Source organism: Mytilus trossulus, chromosome 6 (genome assembly GCF_036588685.1).
Source record: "Mytilus trossulus isolate FHL-02 chromosome 6, PNRI_Mtr1.1.1.hap1, whole genome shotgun sequence".
Classification (NCBI taxonomy): domain Eukaryota; kingdom Metazoa; phylum Mollusca; class Bivalvia; order Mytilida; family Mytilidae; genus Mytilus; species Mytilus trossulus.
In genome coordinates, this window is record NC_086378.1 from 17108219 (window position 1) to 17135029 (window position 26811).

Consider the following 26811-nt stretch of genomic DNA (forward strand, 5'->3'; position numbering starts at 1 on the left):
AACAGACACATTAAAATATGTGCGTCCATTTTACAACTCACTTCCGTGTTGATCACATCTATTTTGACAGATATTTTTTTTTCTCGATACATATATGTATTTACGAACAAGCCACTCTTTTAAAAGAATTTAAATTTTGTTTTTGTAAGAATAGTTTTTATATTTTTTTTTATTGAAACGAAAGTCAAATCCAACGCACATTTTACGAAATTAAGATTTAACAGTTTTGAAAAAGTTTAATAGTATATAAAAAAGATAGTAAACAAATATTTAATACGCTTACATTTTATCAGTCTTATACATGTATGAAACCATGTCTGTGTATACATTTATGTGTATAGAACCATGCACAATAGGACGTTTAAATCATTACACGTGCACTTCAATCATTTTAGTACATTGTGTAGAAATCCAAATATCTAAGATGTTTTTTGGTGTATTGAAGTTTCGGCCAGATTTTCTATGATTTTCTATGATTTAAAAATAATAAAAATCAATAAATTAATAAATTGATATTTTATTAAATAGTGTCACATATTTTATCAAACAATACAGATATACAACAGTTCATAATAAAAACAGAGATCAAATATCCAGCCTTACTCTATACTCATGAGACACTTTAAAACAACTGTACATTCATATGAATAAATAAGGTAAATAACTGCTTTATAAAACAGTTTACTAGTAAATATTTCAATTACTATTAGGTATTGATAAAAAAAAATTACATGATAGATTTTAATGTTTGACCGTTTGTAAAAAAAAACGAATCGTTCATGTTGAGTCAGTTTTTCGGGCTATAATTATGGTGCCAATACGTTAAACATGATGACACCCGTTGGAGACCGGCGCACATTAGAATTAAGTGTCCACATACCTGGGTATTTTTCAGACTTCCTAGACAATAGGGGCAAGAAAAACATCGAAGAAGCCGTATTAACAGATTCAGATACTGACACAATGAAGAAGTCACGCCCATCCCAAAATTTAGGAAAACAAGTTCATGGAAACCACCAAAGAGTAAAAATGATAACTTGGAATCATTCATTAACTACGTGAGGTCTGATATAACGTCTTGTATAACAAATACAAGTCATTATAATTAATCCAAGTCAGAAAGCATAGCTTTGAAAGCGTCAAAAGATCAAGAGGATATAGTAATAAAACCTGCCGACAGAGGGGGCGCTGTCATGAATAAAACAGATTACATAGCAGAGAGGAATCGCCAACTTTCAAACTCCATTTTTTATAAACAATTAACCACAGATCCAACACTAAATACTATTCGAAGGATCAACACCACCCTTTAAGAGATGTTCGACAAAAAAGCATAATTATAAACAATGACACCTTTGAATATCTCCGACCTCTTGAGAACGACACAAAGGCCGAAAGATTCTATATGTTGCCTAAGATACATAAAACGGGCAATCTAGGTCGACCAGTTGTGTCTGCGAATAGTCATCCAACTGAAAAGATATCAGAATTTGTAGACCATCCTCTAAGACATCATGTGAAAGAACTACCCTCTTACATTCAAGATACAACTGATTATCTAAAGAAAATGGAAAGCCTCAATCATCTACCAAGCAATACTATACTTGCATCCATGGACGTGTCCAACATTCAACAAGTCGAAGGAATAGCAGCGTGTGAAGAGGTATGGAACACTCGTAATGAAAAAAATCCTTCTACTGAGTGTATTGTTTCACTTCTGAAACTAGTGCTGGAGAATAACAACTTCTCCTTTAATGAAAAAACACTATCTCCAGATAGACGGTACTAGTATGGGCACAAAAAAGATATGCGACTTCATCGACTGCACAATTTAGTAATATTTCATATCATTATCATAAATGATTGGATTGACCAGTTATCTTAATTGAGGATTAAAGTCAACTCAATATAAAGATTTTTTATGTAATACTTTGCACTTTTTTGTACACAAAAAAATCCATATTTCGGCCCAAATATTTAATTTTACGTACATCTTGATTCAAATGCTCATTTTGCGTGTTCAGTATTTAAAAAAAAACACTAGACAGGGATCGTCAAGAACGAAATTGATTTAATTTTATTTATAAGATTTGATAAAACTGATAAGGCTAAGGCCAATGATGTTGTTCCTTTATTTGCATTTTAACAATTCAGAATATCTTTATATACTTTTTTAAAAGCCGTAAATTATTTATATCATAAATGTGTACAAACGAAATAGGGAATATTAAGTAAAACAGAGAGTTAATATAGGTTCACCTATTTTAAAAGTCTTAATTTTTCGTGCAACGTCCATGACAGATCTTATTTCACGTTCAACGTGAAATTGTGTCTTATTTCACTATAGAACGTTCTATAGGATCCCCTATATTGTTTGTTTATCATGTATATACTAAAGGGCGTTCTACAGGATCCCCTGTTGTCTGAACATTATATATATACTATAGAACGTTCTACATGTATATGATACCCTATTGTTTGTATTGGATACTAGAGGACTTTCTTTAGGATCCCTTGGTCGGTCTGTGGGATCCCCTGTTTTCTCAACATCATATATCTACTTAAAGTCGTTCTACAGGATCCCCTGTTGTTTGTTTTTCAAGTATATACTATAGAGCGGTCTACAGGGTCCCCTGTTGTCTTTACATTATATATCTACTATAAGACGTTATATAAGACCCTCTGTTGATTGTTTTTCATGTTTATACTATAGGGCATTCTACAGGATCCCCTGGACGGTCTACAGGATCCCCTGTTGTTTATAAAAATTATGCATCTAAGATAGGACCTTATGTAGGTTCCTCTTTGGTTTGTTTATCATGTATATACTATGGGGCTTTCTATGTGATACATGTATCTTGGGAGTTTTCATAGGATCCCTGTTGTTTGTTTGTCATGTATACACTACAGTGCGTTCTACAGGATATAATGGGCGGTCTTCAGGATCCCCTGGTGTTTGAAAAGTATCCATTTAAGATAGGACCTTCTATAGGATCCCCTGTTCTTTGTTTATGAGATATCCACTATTTTACGTTCTATAGGAAGCACAGTTGTTTGTTTATAATGTATCTACTAAAGGGCGTTCTATAGGATCCCCTGGGCGGTCTACAGAGTCCCCTTTAATCTTGTCATTATGAATTTGATATAGTTCATTCTACATGATCTCTTGTTGTTGGTATATGATATAGCTATTACAGGACGTTCTACATGATCCGATAGGACAATCTGCCGAGAAATTGAGTAAAATCATCTGGAATTGCAATTTTAACCCACTTTGCTTTTTGGTTTCACATGAGCATCGGTAATTGTAATCTTAGAAGGACATGTTATAGATACACGATAAAAAAAAAACCACAGGGTATCCTATAGTCCGCCCCGAGGATCCTATTGAACGCCCTATAGCAGATGCATGATTGTTATCCCATAGAACCCATAGAACGCTCTCTAGCAGATACATCTAGTAGATACATGATTACCAAACAACGGGATTCCATAGAACGCCCTATAGCAGATACACAATTATTAAACCACAGGGGATCATATTGACCGCCCAGGGGATCCTATATAACGCCCTCTAATAGATACATGATGAACAAACAACAGGAATTCTATATACCGACCCTGGAACGCCCTCTAGTAGATACATCAAGTAGATACATGATTACCAAACAACGGGATCCTATAAAACACCTTATAGCAGAAACACAATTATTAAACCACAGGGGACCCTGTATAGGAGGGGGCGGACAGGGGGTACCTTTCTCCCGTCTCTGCCCCTCTTCTCTTTTCTATCGCCCCCTTTTCTCTTGTCTCCCGCCCTAAAACATGAAAAACTGAAATATAGGAAGCTCATTTAAAAGCTATCGATCAAATGTCTTGTTTTTTTTATGGCTCGTTCCAATCTTGTCCTTTCATAAGAAGAAGAAGCTGTCTGTTTGCATTGAATTTGTTGGTCTGATGCAAGCCGTTTCCCAAGCCGAAAATGCATAGTACATGCAGCTAATGAAAATCAGGTAGAAAATGGTTTGATATGGAATGGAAATAACAAAGAAGAATAATAACAGTGTCTTTGAACTTGGTTATTTTGCCGCACAACTTTCCCTATACTATGTTCCAAGTGTAACCAGTCTCTGAATAACTCTGTAATCGTATAAGCGCAGATTACACAGGACAGCAAAATAGGAATGTAGGAACATTTTGGGATGTCAACACTTAAAGAAGGGGCGAGAGATTCCAAAGGGACAGTCAAACTCAGAAATCGAAATAAACTGACAACGCCATGGCTAAAAATGAAAAAGACAAACAGACAAACAATTATAGTAGACATGACACAGAATAGAAAACTAAAGAATAAGCAACACGAATCCCACCAAAAACTAGGGGTGATCTCAGGTGCTCCGGAAGGGTAAGCAGATCCTGCTCCACATATGGCACCCGTCGTGTTGCTTATGTTACTAGTATAACAAATCCGGTAAATAGTCTAAGTCGGTAGGTAACATTCATGAAAGGGGAGGGGATTGCACTTACAACGTAAAGAACATATCCGATATCATCTGTGAAACGGTTATAACGGTCAACTAACTCGTGATGGCGCTCGTAAAATGTACGAAGTGTTAATTTCATCTTCACCATTTGGAACTATTGGTTTTTAAAATCACTTATTTATTAACTTATTTGATAAAATAATTGTTTTCCAGCTACGTTTTTGTCTCCCGCTTCTATCCCTTTCTCCGTTCTCGTGTCCCTTCTCTCCTTTCCCTCACCACTCTCTGCCTGTACCCTGTCCAGCCCCTCATATAGCCCCCTCTAATAGATACATGTTGAACAAACAACAGGGGGATCCTTTGGACCGACCTGGGGATCTAAAAGAACGCCCTATAGCATATGCAAGACTATTAAACAATACGGGATCCTATAGACCGCCCAGGGAATCCTATACAACGCCCTATTATAGATGCATGATGAACAACCAACAAGGGGTCCTAAAGACAGGGATCCTATAGACCTCCCTATATCAGATATATAATGTTCAGACAACAGGGGATCCTGTAGACCGCCAAGGGGGTCCTGTAGAAAGCCCTATAGTATAAACATGATAAATAAACAACATGGGAACCTAGAGAAGTTCTCATCTTAGATGCATTATTTTTTTTAAACGGGAATCCTGTAGGCCGCCCAGTAGATCCTGTAGAACGTCCTATAGTATAAACATAAAAAAAACAATCAACAGGGGGTCTTATAGAAGGTCCTATCTTAGCTGCATAATTTTCGAACAACAGGGGATCATGTTGACCGCCCTATAGTCATTGATAGTATATACTAGTACTTGAAAAACAAACAACAGGAGATCCTATATAACGTCTTATAGTAGATATATAATGTTGAGAAAACAGGGGATCCTGAAGACCTCCCAAGGGATCCTATAGAAAGCTTTATAGTATATACATGATAAACAAACAACAGGGGAACCTATAGAAGGTCCTATCTTAGATGCATACTTTGTATTAACAACAGGAGATCCTGTAGAACGCCTTTTAGTATAAACATACAAAACAATCAACAGGGGGTCTGATAGAACGTCCTATTGTTGATATATAATGATAAGACAACAGGGAGTCATGCAGACCGCCCAAGAGATCCTATAGCCCTATAGTATAAACATGATAAACAAACAACAGGGGAACCAATAAAAGGTTCTATCTCGGATGCATAAGTTTTTAAAAATAGGGGATCCTATAGAACGTTCTCTAGTAGATACTTTCAAAACAAACAACAGGGGATCCTATAGAACATCTAATAGTAGATATATAATGTTCAGACAACAGGGGATCCTTTAGAACGCCCTATAGTATATACTTGAAAAACAAACAACAGGTGATCCTATATAACACCTTAAAGTAGAGATATAATGTTCAGACAACATGGGATCCTGTAGACCGCCCAGGGGATCCCGTAGAACACCCTATAGTGTATACATGAAAAACAAACAACAGGTGATCCTATTGAAGGTCCTATCTTAGCTGCATAATTTTTAAACAACAGGGGATCCTGTAGACAATCCAGGGAATCCTGTAGTACGGGGCGCCGAATGGGACTCTTGTGGTTTTGTACAAAATTCAATTCTGTCATAACAAAATCATTTTTGTCTTACAAAACTATGTGCTACAGACTTGTTTTGTGAGAACTTCAATTTTGTGATGACAAAATTCATTTGTGTAGACAAAATTCATTTTTGTCATGACAAAATTCATTTTTGTAGACAAAATTCATATTTGTCATGACAAAAGTCAATTTTGTCTTAAAGGTATGCAAATATCTTTATATTTGCATACAAAATTGACTTTTGTTACCTGATATGGAAATTAAATCACAAAAGTCAATTTTGTACGGTAAGATTCAATTTTGTGAGACAAAATTGACTTTTGTGAAACAAAATTCACTTTTGTGAGACAAAATTGACTTTTGTGAGACAAAATTGATTTTTGTGAGACAAAATTGACTTTTGTCATTTTTGTTGAGACAAAATTCAATTTTGTCATTATTGTTGAGACAAAATTCAATTTTGTCATTTTTGTTGAGACAAAAGTCAATTTTGTTGAGACAAAAGTCAATTTTGTTGAGACAAAAGTCAATTTTGTAAATTTTGTTGAGACAAAAGTCAATTTTGTTAATTTTGTTGAGACAAAATTCAATTTTGTCAATTTTGTTGAGACAAAATTTAATTTTGTCAATTTTGTTGAGACAAAAATTCAATTTTGTCAATTTTGTTGAGACAAAAGTCAATTTTGTCAATTTTGTGTAACAAAAGTCAATTTTGTCAATTCTGTGTAACAAAAGTCAATTTTGTGTAACAAAAGTCAATTTTGTGTAACAAAAGTCAATTTTGTGTAACAAAAGTCAATTTTGTGTAACAAAAGTCAATTTTGTGTAACAAAAGTCAATTTTGTGTAACAAAAGTCGATTTTGTATGCAAATTAGTTCACAGAAACCAAACTAAACTAATTTAAATACAAAATTGACTTTTGTCACTCAATTTTCAAATTAGGTAACAAAAGTCAAGTCTGTGTAACAAAAATGAATTTTGTCATGACAAAAGTGACTTTTGTCCGCTGATAGATAATTTTGTATGACAAAATTTCAAATTTGTAGTATGATACAAATTTTGTTAAACTGAACTCATTTTTGTTGAACAAAAGTCACTTTTGTCCGTACAAAATTGAATTTTGAGTACAAAACCACAAGAGTCCCATTCGGCGCCCCGTATGTAGAGCACCCTGTATTATATACATACAAAACAAACAACAGTCGATCATATAGAACGTTCTATAGTAGATATATAATGTTCAGACAACACGGGATCCTTTAGAACGCCCTTTAGTATATACATGATAAACAAACAATATAGGCGATCCTGTAGAACGTTCTTTAGTAGACTGATGTATAATGTTCAGGCAACAGGGGATCATGTAGACCGCCAAGATAATCCTGTAGAACGCACTCATAGACCATGTAGCTTCACTATAAACAATTAACAGGGGATCATTTAGGACGCCCTATAGTAGAATGTCCAGACAACAGGGGATTCTTTAGACCGTCCAGGGGATCATGAAGAACGTTCTATAGTATATTATAGTACATGAAAAACCAACACAGGGGATCATATAGAACGACTAGATAGATAATGTTCAGAAAAAAGGGGATCATATAGATCGACTAGATATATAATGTTCAGACATCAGGGGATCCTGTAGACCGCCCATGCGATCCTGTAGAAAGCCCGTTAGTTGTACATAATAAACAAACAACAGCGGATCCTATGAAACCTTCTATAGTAGTTCCAACATAAACAAACAACAAGGGATCCTATAGAAGGCCCTATCTTAGATGCATAATTTTCAAATAACAGGGGATCCTGTAGACCGCCTTTAGTATATATATATGAAAAACAAACAACAGGAATCCTATAAAACGTCCTATAGTAGATATATAATGTTCAGACAAAAGGGGATCATGTAGACCGCCCATGGGATCCTATATAACGTCCTATAGTATATACATGAGAAACAAACAACAAGGGATCCTATAGAACGTTCTATAGTAGATATATAATGTTCAGACAACAAGGGGTCATGTAGGCCGCCCAGTGGATCCTGTCGAACGCCCTAATAGTAGCTTCATTGTAAACAATTAACAAGGGTTCCTAGAAGAATGTTTAGACAACAGGGGGTCCTGTAGACGGCCCTTTAATAGATGTTGTATATCGAGACAGATTTATTTTTTTATTCAAATGCAAACCTAGCAAATTTTTTTTCAATCAATTCAAAGCCAGTATTTATTATTCAACATCAGACATGTTTATTGAAGATGAATTCAGAATTGTCTTTGAACAACTGTATACTAGGCCAGATTTTTTAATTATCAAAATGAAGGCCATATTAATTCGTTTCTTCCCATCCCCCCCCCCCCCCCCCCCCCCCCCCCCACCACCCCCTCACACTCCCGTAAAGGAAATTTCTCGTGCCTTAGTACGTGTAAGCTACATTTGTTTTCAATTTGCCTACATCAAAGTACTCTTTTAAGCGGATAATAAAAATATTATTAACTCCATAGCATATTAAAAGCCATGGTACCACGTGCATGAGACATTTGCAGGTCTTTACAACATAATTAAGGAACCACTACTGTTTGTCATATATTAATATGAAATATCATGTATTTTAGAAAGGAATCTGTTTTTGCTTAAAGAGGGCACAATGATATATGCTACTGTAATGCGGTACATTTTCCTATTTTTCATGGGATAAAAAAAATAAAGCAAATTCACCTGAGTGTTACATGAAAGTTAATGATTTTGCATCGTCTTTTTAAATAGTTTTTACATGTTGAGAATATTCTATTATTATCAATAGTATTTTCAAAATCGTTTATAAATAGCCTATAAATAGAATATGCATATTTCACGAGTCGTGACGTAGGGCGGGCTACAGGATCCCTTCTTCCGCTTACCCCATGTTATCGAATATCGTTAACGTAAGACATGTTTTTTTTATTCTGAGCTAGTCACAACCCCAAAACTTAAACATTAAAGTTTAAAAGATGAGGCTCATATCGTTTCAATTTGATAACAATTTCTTCATTAACTGTACATGCAATATTTTGGTATTTTTTGTAAACCGTGCACATCCCCTTTGCAGATTTGGCATGTCTACAAGATAAATGGGTTATATATATGCGTTTTAAATTGTGAAATAACAGTAATTGCTCTATCCTAATTGTAGGTAATATGTGTGCATGTGGTTGTTATCTAGTATTTGAAATGTGGTATTTTAATATAATAATTGATATTAATTGGATTTACGTTCTGAGTGTGCGTTATACACTCATATAAAAAAGAAGATGTGGTATGATTGCGAATGAGACAACTATCCACAAAAGACCAAAATGACACAAACATTAACAATTATAGGTCACCGTACGGCCTTCAACAATGAGCAAAGCCCATACCGCATATAGTCAGCTATAAAAGGCCCCGATAAGACAATGTAAAACAATTCAAGCGAGAAAACTAACGGCCTTATTTATGTACAAAAATTAACGAAAAACAAATATGTAACACATAAACAAACGACAACCACTGAATTACAGGCTCCTGACTTGGGACAGGCACATACATAAATAATGTGGTCATGGTTTTAAAATATTTGTTCACTTTACTGGTTTAAAAGTAAAACACTTACAAAAAGACACGAATCTGGACGTGTGCCTAGATTGTCAGAAGTTATAAAATACAGATAATGCATGTTCAGCAAAACAAATAGTGAATATATTGCAGACTAATTAACCATATTAACACGTATTTATAAGTGTCAAAGTTTTTATTTAGGTCATCGGTTCAAATGTATGTATACGCAAGACAAAATAATACAAAATAAAAATAATAAAAAAGGAAAAAGGAAAACATATTTTGAAAGACTCGTTTTCATGCTACATATATCTATGTTATATTTTAAATTAAGATAGAACTAAAAACATATTTTGCCGTTCGATAAAATAATAAAAATTGATAAGTAAATTTCCTTAGTTAGCATTAAAATGTTAAAACGAGATCATACGTCTGTTATACACTTATCCAGGAATTACTTTTAGCCCGATAATATACTCATACGAAAAACTCTTATCCTGGAAATTTCATTTTTTTTAAATAAATATACTTAAAGTGATAACAAGCGGTTCTATTATTTGAGATCGTAAGTTATATTGATGAATTGTATTTTTCAAGCATTTACTATTAATATTGTTACAAATTCATTTAAATAATACCGAAATAGGAATCATAGCTGCCGAGATCTAAAATAATGTCTCCCGTGTATCTGTTACCCCCTTAGAAAACTTGAAAGGTTTGCGTTACAACGCAAAGGTTTGCGTTATATCGCAAAGGTTTGCGTTATAACGCAAAGGTTTGCGTTGTAACGCAATGGTTTGCGTTAAACGTAAAGGTTTGCGTTACAACGCAAAGGTTTGCGTTTAACGCAAAAGGTTTGCGTTTTAACGCAAATGTTTGCGTTGTAACGCAAAGGTTTGCGTTATATCGCAAAGGTTTGCTTTGTAACGCAAACATAGGAAGAAAAATAAAAAAAAAAAGTGTGGAGCTAATACGCTTCCGTATATATGCATCAAATTGTTTCCTATTTCGAACGTATTTTTAAACGGAGCTTATAGGATCAACAGATAGTATATTTTCCATATAATTGTGAGTTGAATACGTAAAATAATTTGTGAGGAGTGTTAACAGAGTTTTATTTATATTACTAGCCTTGATTTATTGTTGATTGTTTATAGTTCCAACCGATCATAATTTTCTATATAAAAATCACACTTCGCGAACAAGTAAAAAATCATCATTTTAGGGGACAATCTTGAAAGGAGTCATTCAAAGAACCATCTGATTATTAGGTGTAATTGGTAAATAAGTAGAAATTGTTATTCTGACCATGGGTATGAATGCCAATTGAGACAGCCATGATGATCTTCTAAAGTTCAAATTAAGTGGTCATATTCGCAGATTGGCTATTCATTGTAATCTATCACAAGCATTAGCCTTTCAAAAAGGGCTAGTCGACTCTTAGCTGTTGAAAATGGAAAGTGCTCCCGCTTTGTAGATTAAGTCATTCACTAGAATAGCCACGTGCATCAATCAACAAATTTTACCACACACGTGAGGTCACACGTTATGCAGTAGTATATATCGTTTAACGTTGTTGTTTACGAAACTCCAGAAGATTCGACTATTTATAGATAAAAGTTACTTGTGTACCAATATCATGAATATGCATGATTATTGACCAGGCAAAATCTAATTGCTAAAATAGAGAGGACAAATCCGATACTCTACGGGATTGAAAGACATTTACTAGGTTTGGATTGTCCTAACCAATCAATAAACTTTGATTATTCACGTCTCGTAATATCTTCCAATCAGGTAGCAAGAAAAATTCACGCACTAACTGTGCATCGTTCAATTCTTAATATCGACTCCTAGGAGTCGATAATAAAGTTATGCAGGCTTACATTTGTTGGCCGAAAAATAAAATCCACTTTTGACCACAACTGTTTCCTGCACTATGTTTGTTTTGGCCAGGCAAGGGTATATTTTTCTAAATCTTTTTGCACCCACCCCCCCCCCCCCCAAAAAAAAAGAAGAAGAACTCAAATCATTGTCTCATTATAGAGGAACATGACAAAAACAATTACTTCGACTTTTAAGCTACAAGTCTATTGAGAAAATGAAATTACTTTTGATTTGACTGTTCATTTATATCTATTTATTTTTAGTTGATTAAATATTGGAAATGCCCTCCTGTGTTAACAATAAGTCAATAATATAACATTACATTTTCTGGATAAGAGTAAACGCGTTTCCGTTTAAGAGTAATAAGTTGCAGTTGTCTCCCATTCCATGAAATTATTTTTTTAATATATTCTCCCTTTGCAAAGAAGAATTACTTAAATATTAGTGCATTATTCAAAATAATCGAAATACTCTATACCAATAAATACTTATTAATTAACTGTAAATCTAATTAAAAAGAAATACTTCACAAATTTTACTTTGTTGAAAAAATATCACAGAATATGTTTCTTCCCTGGTTAAGGGTAGTTGGATAAAGGTAAATTTCCGGGTTAAGAGTAATTCATGGATAAGTGTATGACAAACGTCGATATCAATAACTCTGTCAATTTAAAACATCTATGTCAAATTCTTTATGTACACGTTTGGAAAATTGCCACATGATGCTTACATTTACGTAATACGTTTATCATATTTTGGTTATCTTCAAAAGAAGTGATACATGTACATTATAAAAGAAGTCAATAGTTTTAGCACGTAAGAAAACATAAACCACTCACATATTGTATAGCCAATCATTCTATATTCATTTTCAATGTTTTAGCAATGTTTAATTTTGTGAGAGAAAAACAAAGGGTTTTATTTGTATAAAAAAGGTGGGTGTAAATGCTTGTTATTTTCTGTTCACTCTTCCTCTTTAGTCGTTTTTGCTCTAGCATCATCATCATCGCTGTCACTTTCCAATGGCAATGGCTCTGCTGTCTTGGTAAGGTCAATAACTGCATAGTTGTTTCGGTTTTCCAACCCTCTTATAACAAACCGGTTTCCACTCATGTTAGGTACTAGATCAAGATCTGCGTATATCAACCCATCCTTATTCTAAAACGAAATTACCAAAAGATTTTAAAGTTCAAAATTCTGTCTGGATTTTGAAAACAATCATGTTCAAATTTTAAATCATTTGATAACCAAAGACATGTTAAAAATAATAATTATAATAATAACTGCACTACAATGAATTCATGCTCGAACATATGCACTCACGAACAAAAATGTCCTGAATATTAAGATTTAAAAAAAAAGTGACGTAATTTATCGACGTTGTATGCACACAAAACAAAACAAAATGTGGTATAATTGCCTATTAGACAATTATCGACTGTGCGTTCTTTAACAATGAGCGAAACCAAACCATTTCGTCAAATTAAAAAAGACACAAATGTGAAACAATTCAGAAGAAAAAAACGGACAGTATTTTTATTAAATAATTAACTAACACAAAATACATGTTTGACAAACAAGAGATAACGACAACCTCTGAATATGCTTTTTTTTTTTAAATATAATAAACATTATGTGTCACCTCGCTTTTTTTAAGATACCAGCCGTTTAAAATTGAAAAAATGTGTACAAAGTTTCAAGTTGATGAGACTTCATTTTTATCAAAAACGACCTTGATCGTGACCAAAAAATCTGAAGCGGGACAGACGACCGAACAGACCCAAAGACCAGAAAATATAATGTACCACTACAATCGTAGTTGGGGCATAAAAATGAACGTAAAACAAATATGTAAAAGATCAACCAACGACAATCACTGAATTACAGGCTCCTGACTTGGAACAGGCACATACATACAGAATGTAGCGGGGTTAAACATGTTAGTGGGATCGCAGCCCTCCTCTAACCTTGGACAGTGGTGTAACAGTACAACATTATAAAGAACTATATAAATCAGTTAAAAAGGCTTAACTCATCAGATAGATACAACTAAATCTAACATCTAACAAAAACGCAAAGTTGACGTGGATTTGTACTCGTATATCCCAACAACAAAAAGACTTTAAGTACTGATATGAGAGTACTCGCAGTTACTACCAGCCAATCAAAGCAACTAACAACTAACGAACAAAAATCATGCATCTAAGACTTATCTTAGTAATATATAAAGCTTACTAAAAAAAAACAGGTCATTATGTAGTTTGGTGTCTTTCTGTCAAATTTAAGAATTAACTTAATGAAGGTAAAAAAAAGCTAAGATTTGCAGTTCGGACAAAATTCAGATAGTACACTTTGAATTTTTTTATAACTTTTTCAAATCAACTTGGATTTTCATCAAACTAAACAGCTACCTTGGTAAAATATTTATCTTACTGAATCCTAGGTTGTTATGAAGTTAGGTGTTTTGCTGTCAAATTTGAGATTCAAATTAATTTAGGTCAAAAAAGCTAGAATTTGCAGTTCAAACATTATTCAGATAGTACATTTTAATTCTTTTTATCACATTTTTAAATCAACTTGAATTTTCGTCCAACTATGCAGCTTCCCTGGTAATATATTGATCTTACTGAATCACAGGTCATTATGTAGTTTGATGTATTGCTGTCAAATTTAAGAATTCATTTAATCGAGGTAAAAAAGGCTAGGTTTTGCAGTTTGGACAAAATTCAGATAGTACACTTAAAATGTTTTTTAATAACTTTTTCAAATCAACATTGATTTTCATCAAACCATACAGTTACCTTGGTAATATATTGATCTTACTGAATCCCATGTCATTATTTAGTTTTGTGTATTGCTGGCAAATTTAAGAATTTAATTAATCTAGGTAAAAAAAGTTACGATATTAGAAATGTATCTTTTATTATAATTTGTAATAAAGAATATATAAAATAGTTACATAATTTCTTTAAAGTTTTATCCTTTTTTTTATATAAATTATGAATATATCCAAAAGGGATCAAACATTAAAGACCTTATTAAAATGGTTCTTCTGATTTATGGTGATTTATAAAGCAGTACCTCCTGCTTGGGGCAAACTTTTTAAAAAGATCACACCTACCAGAGAGTTTTAAATTATAAATAAAATCTATTCATAGTTGCAACATCCTGTTAAATTTAAATCGCAGAGCTTTTTGAATTTACTAGATAAGTAATAAACGAGTTTAAGAAAAATAGGGTTTTATTTTTACCTGTAAAACTCACTTGTACTGAGGTAACTAAACCATGTTAAAGTGCTTCTTGTATGCCATGTCTTTACTTTTGACAAACAAATATTTTTAGATTTGATTAAAATAAATTTTTACTGCAACTTTCGAACACATTTCCTTTTTTAAAAGGTTATCAAGGATTGTTTAGAAAGTTCATGATATTAAATTCCTGTTTTAACAAAAAAGTGTTAAATTTGATAACTTTTTTTCAAATCCGCTTAGATTTTCATGAATTTTTTTTTTGAATTTTTACGTTGTTTTGTATTTTGGTGTATTGATTTCAAATTTAATGACCTACTGTAGTTTTAGAATATGTAATAAAAGACTAAAATTTTCAGTTTTGACAAAATTCAGACAGAAACCTTTAATTTAAATATTTAAATTTGACAGCCATAAACTAAATGACCAAATAACCTGTTTTTTGTAAGAAAAATACATAATAAAGATAGCTGTAGATTATGATAAATATCCGAGTTGCTTTGAAATAATCTTAAGTGTACTATCTGAATTTTGTCTGAACTGCAAATTCTGATTTTTTTGACATTTATAAATTAATTCTTAAATTTGACAGCAATACAACAAACTTCACCATGGCCTGGGATTCAGTAAGCTTAATATATTACTTAGATATAGCTGCATAGTTTGATGAAGCCCAAGTTGATTTGAAAAAGGTCTTAAAAAATTGAAGTTCACTATCTCTATTTAGTCCGAACTGCAAATCCAAGCTTTTTATGTACCATCTACGATAGTAGAGGGGCATTATGTTTTCTAGTCTTTGGGTCCGTTCGTCCGTCTAATCGTCCGTTCGTTCGTCCGTCCGTTCGTTCGTCCCTCTTCAGGTTAATTTTTTTGGTCAAGGCAGTTTTTGATGAAGTTGAAGTCCATTCAACTTGAAACTCAGTACACATGTTCCCTATGATATAATCTTTCAAATTAGAGTTGTAACTCCAATTTCACGGTCCACTGAACATATAAAATGATAGTACGAGTGGGACACTTGTGGGTACTTGGGACATATTCTTTTTCTACCTAGATTAATTTGAATATTAATTTTCACAGCAATACATCAAACTTCATAACAACCTGGAATTCAGAAGTAAGATAAATATATTAAAAAGGTAGCTTCATAGTTTGATGAAAATCCTAGTTGATTTGAAAAAGTTATAAAAAAATTTAAAGTGTACTATCTGAATTTTGTCCGAACTGCAAATCTTAGCTTTTATTTTACCTTCATTAAGTTAATTCTTAAATTTGACAGCAAGACACCAAACTACATAATGACCTGTTTTTTTTTTTAGTAAGCTTTATATATTACTAAGATAAGTCTTAGATGCATGATTTTTGTTCGTTAGTTGTTAGTTGCTTTGATTGGCTGGTAGTAACTGCGAGTACTCTCATATCAGTACTTAAAGTCTTTTTGTTGTTGGGATATACGAGTACAAATCCACGTCAACTTTGCGTTTTTGTTAGATGTTAGATTTAGTTGTATCTATCTGATGAGTTAAGCCTTTTTTAACTGATTTATATAGTTCTTTATAATGTTGTACTGTTACACCACTGTCCCAGGTTAGAGGAGGGCTGCGATCCCACTAACATGTTTAACCCCGCTACATAAAAAAATAAAGTGTACGATCCAAATTTTGTCCGAACTGCAAATCTTAGCTTTTTTGCAATAAATTATATATTTATGTTAAAGTCACATCTTCAAATGCCATCATTGTCTCCCACGCAGCCTTTTTTTTCAAGCAAGCAGAGAACCGTATCACAACCGATAAGGACATGGATCACAATAAGTGTCTGTTATCACTCAGTGCCTAGTGCATTTGAAAGGTCATTGATAGATATTTATCCAAAGCTTGTTGCCCTCCAAAACACAATCCATAGTTTGTCTACCTCTATGTCACGGAATACCGAAAAAGTAATGACAGCATCATCAGTAACGGCTGTTCGAGTCATGACTCGTTTACGTTTGTTTTTCACTGCATCAGACACATGCCCCATGATTCTAGTGTCAGCCTCTTAATGTAAACATGGTGCTCAACTTAAAACACACCACGTAGTGGATATCATAGAATATTCTGAGCATTTGTTGCTACAACTACCAAACGCATCCAAAACTTCATCAATTCTTGTAACAGTTTCAAGGTACTTTTTTCATGTAAGGACATCATACCATATCAGCATACTCGTTATGAAACACATTGAAACTGTAACAACTCTGGATGTATTCTTGGATGCGTACAAAGATACTACGGTCCGTGTAACACTTATAAATTCAAAGTTATAGATTTTTGAAATTTTGATCAAAGTTTTAAAACATCAAAATTCTAAATATCGTTTTTAAAAAAGTTAAGAAGTTTGATCAAACTTTTAAAATAATAAACCTAGAGTGCAATTTTGATTATTTCACTTTTTGAAAGTTTGATTTTTAAATTTTTGATTAAAATATCAAAAATAGAAAAGGGGCGAACATAGGGGTGCCTGTAAACCTGTTAACACGGCTCTTATAATATTTATAAGAAGAAGTAATCTTTTTTATAAAACATATTAGACATGTATTCTTAAATTTTAAGGTTGTGCATCTAATAAAAAAAAACTATACAAACCGGCATCAAATAAGTTGATTTAACTCTCTTATATAAGGTTAGCGTTTGAGATAAATAATTAAGAGTTATTTGGTGTCCCCAGTGCCCAACACTTAGAAGTAACAGTGAAAACTGACAAACTCGCAGTAGGCCAACATTGCCTTTTGACGTTCCTGATGAAGGTAGATCCAGAAAATTCGCTTCGGTCGCAAGCAACTTTAGACGTTTTGTTTTATTTTTTCTCGATTGGACGACGATAATATATTGCCTTTTATGATCGATTTCAGTTCCAAGTTATGATACGGAAGGAATACTTAATTAATGGTGTGTCGCAATTAAACTCTGCTATAAGCGTGCTTCAGTTGGCCCCTAGACAAAATAGTGTACTGGTTCAGTGACGGTTCAGTAATAATAGACGTCATACAAAACTCCGAAATATATAACAAAGAACTAAAATTAAAATCATACAATACGAAACAGGCCAAAGGCCCCTGAATTGGGACAGGAGCACAAATGCGGCGGGGTTAAACATGTTTCGTGAGATCACAACCCTGTCCCTATCCCTCTAGCCAATGTACAATAAACAAACACACAGCAATACGCATAATTAAAAGCACTTTAAAAGAAATCAAAGTACTATGTCAGAATAGGAAACAAAAGAAACTAATCAAAATGACAATGATAATAAATTATCAAAAAACGACTATATGTAAAGCTAGCAGTTACTGACATATGCCAGCTCCAGATCTAAATTAAAGTATATATAACTGCAAGATTATGTCTTCTTCATATAAGTAACAAGCACATCCCCTCCCTGTTGTATTTATTGATAATTTGTTCCTGACCATTCATGAAATATTTGTCGATAATTTGAAATAGTTTTTTTTACATACAAATTACAGAGAAACTAAGAATTCAACTCCCTCGGGTAAAGTAGCCCTTATGGGTGGAATTTGATATGTTTAACTTCACTTTGGCCAAACACCTGTGGCGCTCTTCAATTGTTTCGGTCCTTATTTTTACTTGACTTTCAAATATTCAGTTTTAAACGTTCCGTAGGTGAATGTTTTACTTAAAATTCAGCATTTTTGTTTACATTGTACTGTTTTTTCGAAAGCAACGTTACCATTGGCATGTAGTTGACAGCCTGGCACTCTCTTTACACGCCCTATTCTGACTGCACGTACCTGTGTCATTTTACTTTGCTCAAATTTGATTGTCGTACAATAACTTCAAAATGCATAACCAACAAATACGGAACAATGACAACCGTGGTTGATTTAGGGACCCTAATGGAGCTAAGTATATGATCAAGCATATACTTTTTACAAGCATCAGTCCAAACATTGTCTAAGGGCGCAACCATTTAACTTTAAAAGTGGGGATATGGATATATGTTGGAAGTGAGAAAAAAAACTTTGCCCTAAACACTAACAATTTTATTAAGTTTTTCATCGCTATTAATCAAATAATTTTCTTCAAAATTTAACACTATTAGGCATGGGGAACATCTGGATTCAGACTATTTTTTTTGTCCTCTGCACAAAATATTTTAATGTACCATTATTGAAGCCCCTCGTGCAAGTATCCAAATAAAAACAGTGTCACCTTAGTGACAATAATTATATGTCGGATAATTCAAAAAATACCTTTTATCGCTCATATAAACTTTTGAAAATTATTTTTAATTTTCCAAATGCCGAGACCTACAAATGGGCGCTTGATGTAAACCGCAACTATTACATAATTTTGAAGGCTGAAAAAAAATGTACATGGAATGATGTATTCATCTGCAGATATGATTGCAGAAAGTAAGAACTCGTACAGTAAAAGAGAAATAAATGAAATCAAATGTGATAATACAACGTGTATTGAGGAATTGTATTGCTTAAAGTTAAGTAGAAAATATACATACATACTCAACATAACCATAGTATTTGACCTATTGCGAGTTGGTCAGTTTTTACTGTAACTCCTAACATGTTGGTGCTGGGAAAATCAGCAAGTAAAATGGACATTACAAGAGCCGCGCAATTTTCTTCTTTTGAGAAATATTTTTTTTGTCATCCAATTTTTCACCGCATACAACTATATGCCTGTGGTTTTATTTTATACATTAAAACCTTTAAGTATCAGTATGTTTTCATTTGATTTTATTCCGTTTCGTTCCACTTTTATTTCGTTTCGCAGTTTACAGGTAACCCCCTTTTCGCCCGTTTTCTATTTTTGATATCTTAGGTTAAGTATTTTCAAAGTTTGATCAAATTTCTAAACTATCAAATTTGAAAACAATATTTCGATTTTTTATGTTTTAATTATTTGGTTAAAATTAAAAAAATTCCCAACTTTTACACAATTTGGAATTTTGATATTTTAAAACTTTGATCAAAATTCCAAAAATCTAAAATTTGAAAACTTTTTAAAACTTTGAATTGATAAGTGTTACACGGGCCCACTACCGGTAGGCTGCTACAAGAAGCAAGAGCTACATTTAGGGGCAAGGGAATACACAGATGAATCCAGGGTCTAAACAACCTCCTCAAAATTGGCAAAGTTTTCTGAGAGATGACGACAATAAGAAAGAACTTTCTAGTTTTCATTCACATCAGCTTGCTCAATAGAGTTTGAGGAAAAGGTAGTTGTAGCAATACATGCTCAGGATGTTCTGTGTTATCTACCACATAATGATGTTGTAAGTTTTGCACATTGTTTACATGCAGAGGCTGACACTTTAATCAAGATGCACGTGGCTGATGCAATGAAACACAAACTTAACGGAGTCATGACTCGAACAGTCGATACTGATGTTGCTGTCATTGCTGTTTCGCTATGTCGTGACATATGGGGCAGACGAACTTTGGCGTGCATTTTGAGGTATGAAAAGCTTAAGACATAAATCTACCCATTACCTTTCAAATGCACTGGCATTAAGAGATAAGGAAAAGGAACTGCATTGGTGACATGGATGGCGTTTGAAGATGTGACTTTATCATTTAGAATGATGATTGATCAGCCAACATCACCAGATATGGATTTGATAATGTCATTGATAAAACGATTCGTAGAAGCGACACATTTTTTTCAAATAACTCCCTATCTGAAATAAAAGCGTAATAGTTGGGGAAGGTCATCAAATTTCATGCTTGTAGCAGGATGTGCAAATTTTTCACAAAGCCGCCGTAGGGCGGCTTTGTGGGAAGTTAAACTCCCTCCTTTCGTGGATAATAGACTACGCGAAGATATATCAGACTTTCTATAAACGTCTATTTTTCTTTATCAATTTATCGGAGAAATACAATAAACTATTGACTACAGTTAAAATATCAGTAATTTCCTTGTTTAAGTTGATAATTCCAAGATTTAAGTTGATAATTCCAAGGTTAAAGTTGATAATTCCTATATTTAAGTTGAAATTCCAAGATTAAAGTTGGATGTTCCAAGATTAAAGTTGATAATTCCAAGATTAAAGTCGACATTTTGTGTGTTTTTTTTATTTTGTTCATTTATATGCGTCGGAGTTTAGTGTGTAGTACATGTCGATTCGCAATTATACATTATTGATTAGAAGCCAGTATCCCGACGTAATATTTCTTCGCAGCATTAAGGACAAATTGATGGCTATGGCAATTTTCTTCTTTGTAGTCGGGTTGATGTATCTTTGACACATTTCCAGTTTTCATTTTCAAGTCTTTTTTTCAATGAAAGGATTAGTTTTATATCTTTTGAGGAAGCATTTATAAATTTCTACCGAGCTTTAGGGGGTGCGGGATTTCTTAACGATAAGTGTTGCACCTAATCTTTACTTAGCATTTTTTTAATCAACAATGGTGGTTTTAATTGCTGTTTCGTCATTATTAAATGAGATTGTTTCATATGCCAAATAGGTTTTAATATTACTTGATGTTTATATGACTTAACGTAATGTAGTTATTTTATAACATGATGTGGTTTGGGTATTTCGTAATGATGATTTGCTAATTCGTCGTGGTTTTACCTCATTAAGTAATGAAATAACCACATCAAAGAATGAATGGACAATATCAAATACTGAATCAAGCACATCATTTAGTGAAAAATGTCATTACGTAATGTTGAAGCATATAAAGAATTGGCAAATCATCATTACGAAATAACAAAACCACATATTTTTATGAAACAACTACATTACGTTAAGTCACATACAAATTAAGCAATTTTAAAAACACCTTGCCGTATGGGAACAACCACATTAAATAATGGTGAAACCACATCGAGTAATGACAAAACCATATCAAGAAATGACAAAACTATATAAAGTCAATACGAAACTATATCGCGAAATACTGAAATACCATTTAAGTAATGACCATTCCATATTGAATTATATCAAAACATCATAACGTAACGTCAAAACCATATAACTAGTATGTAAAGACAATATCATCATGTAATAATAAAACAACATAACGTAATATCAGAGTTCAACATAAGACAGCTGTGGCGTTCCATAGAAATAAGCTTAACGGGGTGTAATATAAGTTTTCTGCTTGGCATGTGTTTATTATACATTTGTTTTGTAGATTTGCAAGTATGTATTTTGATGTGCATGTTGGTTGTAGAAATACTGTTACAATATAAAAGAATTAAACTGGCCGACATCGATATCTCTAATGGTCCACTGGACCTCGTGATTCGTACAGACTAAAATAAATGAGCATTGTTCTGTGTAACTTTGCCTGGCCATCCTCTGATATTTATTATCCATGTCATTGATAATTTACCTTTGTAGGTGCGTACACCTGTTTGTCTCCAAAGTTGCCTTTTACCTCAGAATTTGCGTACACGTCCTCAGTCTGGTTAAGATTTCCAGAGTTTTGATATACGCATCCTACATTCAAAATCAAAGGAGAATGTGTTAATATCAGAGCTTATTTAAGATTTAAAATAACTATCTGCTAGGTTTAATATGGAATAATTTATTTTTGATGAACATTGTGATGAATATGATTTAATATGATAGCCAATGAGGGAACACTTTAGGAAATTTATATAAACGACGCAGAATTAAACATTAACCAATGACAGTATATCTATTACATTGAACAACATGCATCATAACAGTAAGAAAACTGTCAGTCGATAACAACTTAAGAAGGCCTTACTTTGTAGTGAGTAACTATAAAGCAAATAACACTGCACAAAACCGTTCTTAAAAGTATGCTAAAAAGACCAGTGAATAATTAAACATTAGTTTTTATTAAATGAAGAGTACTAACCGTCGATTTTAGGCTTTTAGCTTTAAACGAAATTGAATTGGAAGCAATCTTAAATGACATACAATAGAACTCGTGCTTCGTACAGACAAAAAAAAAGTAGCTTGGTAAATTTTGCAACTCGTATTTCGTACAGACCCCACAAAAATGTAGATTGGTTAAATTAGCATCATCATATATTATTAATTGAAAAAGAAAAATCTACAAGCTATCAATTCATTTTACCATTTGTCGACACAAAACAGAGAGATCTCAGATGAATGTTAATCTGAAACTTATACTTAAAAATAAAAAAATGTGTACAACACGTATAATGCACCATATTATGTCATATATCAAATGTTTTCTTTTAGTGTATGTTCACCTGTGTTAATATTTCTTTTGATTTAGTTTCCATTGATATTTAATAGTGTGTCCTAATAATATTGTGGTTGTACACTATTGGTTCAGATAAGGACGAATGTTTGTACCCATTAAAACGTGTAAACCCGCGGCATTTTTTTGTTTGCACCTGTCCTAAGCCAGGAAGTCAGTTCAGAAGTCGTCCTTTGTTGAAGTGGTTTATAATTGTTTCTCATTTCTCGTTTTATATATATATATAACTAGCATGGGTTCGAATCCCGGCGAGGGAAGAACAAAAAATTTGCGACAGCAAATTTACAGATCTAACATTGTTGGGTTGATGTTTAGACGAGTTGTATATACATTATGTACACAGCCATGTATCACCATCATTGATGGCGATCCAATGGATACATCTGTTGTAGGGTTGTCACTGACTCAGACGTACTTATGAATATAATTATTTTCTGTGACTGTATCTTACATTAATATGTAGGATCCTTTACTATAGATAATTTAGCTGATCTGTAACAATAACATGTTCATGCCTTATATATCATGTACTGTAGTACGCCGCTAGATTAAAACTGACATGGAAAGGTAACATATGGCCACCGAAAGCTCTTTTTTGAGAGCCCAGGTGGTCGTGTGGTCTAGCGGGACGGCTGCAGTGCAGGCGATTTGGTGTCACGATATCACAGTAGCATGGGTTCGAATCCCGGCGAGGGAAGAACCAAAAATTTGCGCTAGACCACACGACCACCTGGGCTCTCCATAAAAAGAGCTTCCGCTGGCCGTGTGTTACCTTTCCACGTCAGTTTTAATCTAGCGGCGTACTACAGTACATGATATATAAGTCATGAAGATGTTATTGTTACAGATCAGCTAAATTATCTATAGTAAAGGATCCTACAAATAAATGTTAGATACAGTCACAGAAAATAATTATATTTATAAGTACGTCTGAGTCAGTGACAATTCTACAACAGATGTATCCATCGGATCGCCATAAATGATGGTGATACATGGCTGTGTACATAATGTATATACAACTCGTCTAAACATCAACCCAACAATGTATATATACAACTCGTCTAAACATCAACTAAACAATGTTAGATCTGTAAATTAGCTTTCGCAAATTTTTTGTTCTTCCCTCGCCGGGATTCGAACCCATGCTACTGAGATATCGTTACACCAAATCGCCTGCACTGTAGCCGTCCCGCTAGACCACACGATCACCTGGGCTTCAAATAAAGCTTTCAGTGGCCGTGTGTTACCTTTGCTCGTCAGTTTTAATCTAGCGGCGTACTACAGTACATGATATATAAGGCATGGATATGTTATTGTTACAGATCAGCTCATTTATCTAAAGGTCGTGTGGTCTAGCGGGACGGCTACAGTGCAGGCGATTAGGTGTCACAATATCTCAGTAGCATGGGTTTGAATCCCGGCGAGGGAAGAACAAAAAAAGCTAATTTACAGATCTAACATTGTCGGGTTGATGTTTAGACGAGTTGTATATACATAATGTACACAGCCATGTATCACCATCATTGATGGTGATCCGATGGATACATCTATTGTAGAGTTGTCACTGACTCAGACGTACTTATAAATATAATTATTTTCTGTGACTGTATCTTGCATTTATTTGTAAGATCCTTTACTATAGATAATTGAGCTGATCTGTAACAATAACATCTCCATGCCTTATATATCATGTACTGTAGTACGCCGCTAGATTTAAACTGACGAGGAAAGGTAACACACGGCCACTGACAGCTTTATTTTGAAGCCCATGTGGTCGTGTGGTCTAGCGGGACGGCTGCAGTGCAGGCGATTTGGTGTCAAGATATCACAGTAGCATGGGTTCGAATCCCGGCGAGGGAAGAACCAAAAATTTGCGAGAGCAAATTTACAGATCTAACATTGTTGGGTTGATGTTTAGACGAGTTATATATATATATATATATATATATATATAATCGAAATATGAATTGTTGGTGTCCGTTTATATGTAAAATTGGTACCTTTGGGGTAATAAATTCTTTGGGGTAATTGAAAAAAATTCGCCCAAAGGTTTGTACTAATTTCAACCTGTTATGTTAATGTTATCATTTTGTGGTTTTAATATGATACACAGCTAGATAGTATCTCCCCAAAACGCTTCCAAACATTTAAATCGGACAACTATTTGAACAATTATCGGTTTATGAAATATGACCGTCTGTAAAGTGCATATCTAGCTGGAGTTATAAACGGGCGTTTGGGCTAATTCGCCTTTTTTGGTTTTCCAACAAAAAAACTGATATATATCACTTATATTATTATTTGAGTAAAGTCGTGGGAACTTTCTGCAGTTTTCGATTAATTTTCTCCAAGAAATTGTAAGAAATAGAAAAAATATTCGACATATATATGAGTAGCACGTCTGAAATTTCACATATATTCTTTCGAAGATCTTATTCGGAACACCTTTGGTTTCATTCGCTTCGATTAAATAGGACAAAATGGCAGCTTGCAGGTAAAATCGTTCCGTTATATAATCATTATTTTATATGTCAATCTTTCAACTGAATATTAACGTATTGTTGCAGATAGATGTATTTTTGATGGATTGAAGAAAAAAGGTTTTTTTTTTATCTTTTTATTGTTTATTCGTTACTCATGCATGTTGGTTTTACGGAAGCTTGCTTCTGACTGTTTTGTCGGAAATTTAAATTATAAATCATGCATGTAAATAAAGAAATATACTCCTTCTTCAACAAGTCAAAGATTTAAGATATTTTATATTTGTTTTCTGTTTAACAAGACGATTGTTTAGTCAGGTGATGAGATCCAGTGAAATTGATATACTTGTGAAATTTGAGCTTTAAAAATTGCCACTTTGACCTTTTGGATGCATCAGCCGTCTGGTGTCTGTCTGCCTGTTGCATATCTGGTGGTAGATCACATTGGCGGATCCAGGGGAGTTTGAAGCTTTAAATGGGGACATAATTATTGTTGGAATACCCCCCCCCCCCCCCTTTTTTTTAAATTGCTGGATCCTCCCCTGGATCAATATTCTTATGGTCTTCTTATGATATACAATGTATAACTTAAACTCAATGATCTGTGGCATGAAGGACATCAATATGCATATATGCGATTGTGTTACTTGGTTGTCTTTTAAGTTTTAGATGTACATTATGTTTTTTCTGTTTATTCATTTATTCCTTGGCGCAAATGGCTTCTTCAGATATTCATGATATATATTTTCAAACATGTTTCTGTCATTTTTGTAAAACATAACAAGTCTGGTTTCCTTTCTTAGTTATTGTAGGGAGTCCATCATGTCTAGCAGTTGTCACATACCTTGCAGCCCTTCTTTGTATAAAAAAAATTGTTCTATTTATTCGTGTTAGTACCAAGACATGTAAGACAAAATGGTAGATGGATTCTTTTGCCAATTTTCTTTTCGTACGAATAATATTTTGTCAGCCTGAACTTCTTTCAACTGGTGGCTGTATAAATGTTCTGTTGATTTTTTGATAGGTTTCTTCCTGTTTGTTTCCCTTTAGACATTGCATTGGTCATGTTGGTGGGGATAAAATTGCATACACCATGATTTTTCCAATATTGCAAGTGTTTCCGATAGGCATGTTTGTAAAATTTTAGCATGGATAGACTCCATGTCTGATTTGCTTACCTGGCCCATAGGGCCAAGTGAGCTTTTCTCATATTTTCACGTCAGTCTTCATCGTCCATTGCCTTTTACCATGTTTACATATATTATTAACTTTTAATTTTTA

At 33.5% G+C, this 26811-nt stretch overlaps 1 protein-coding gene across 1 annotated transcript; it reads right to left on the minus strand.

Annotated features, from left to right (window-relative positions):
- Positions 1–12282: 12282 nt before the first annotated feature.
- Positions 12283–23149, minus strand: LOC134722367 (uncharacterized). Its single transcript, XM_063585983.1, has 3 exons — positions 23146–23149; positions 22184–22290; positions 12283–12727 (listed from the first exon to the last, which is right to left on the minus strand). The coding sequence occupies exons 1-3, from the start codon at positions 23147–23149 to the stop codon at positions 12533–12535; spliced, it is 306 nt and encodes a 101-aa protein (XP_063442053.1). The 3' UTR covers positions 12283–12532.
- Positions 23150–26811: the final 3662 nt, after the last annotated feature.

Excerpts from the sequence above, each read along its gene's own strand:
- LOC134722367 (XM_063585983.1), bottom strand. Across the intron at positions 12,728-22,183 it reads AGGTGTACGCACCTACAAAG|AATAAGGATGGGTTGATATA; the intron begins GTAAATTATCAA and ends ATTTCGTTTTAG.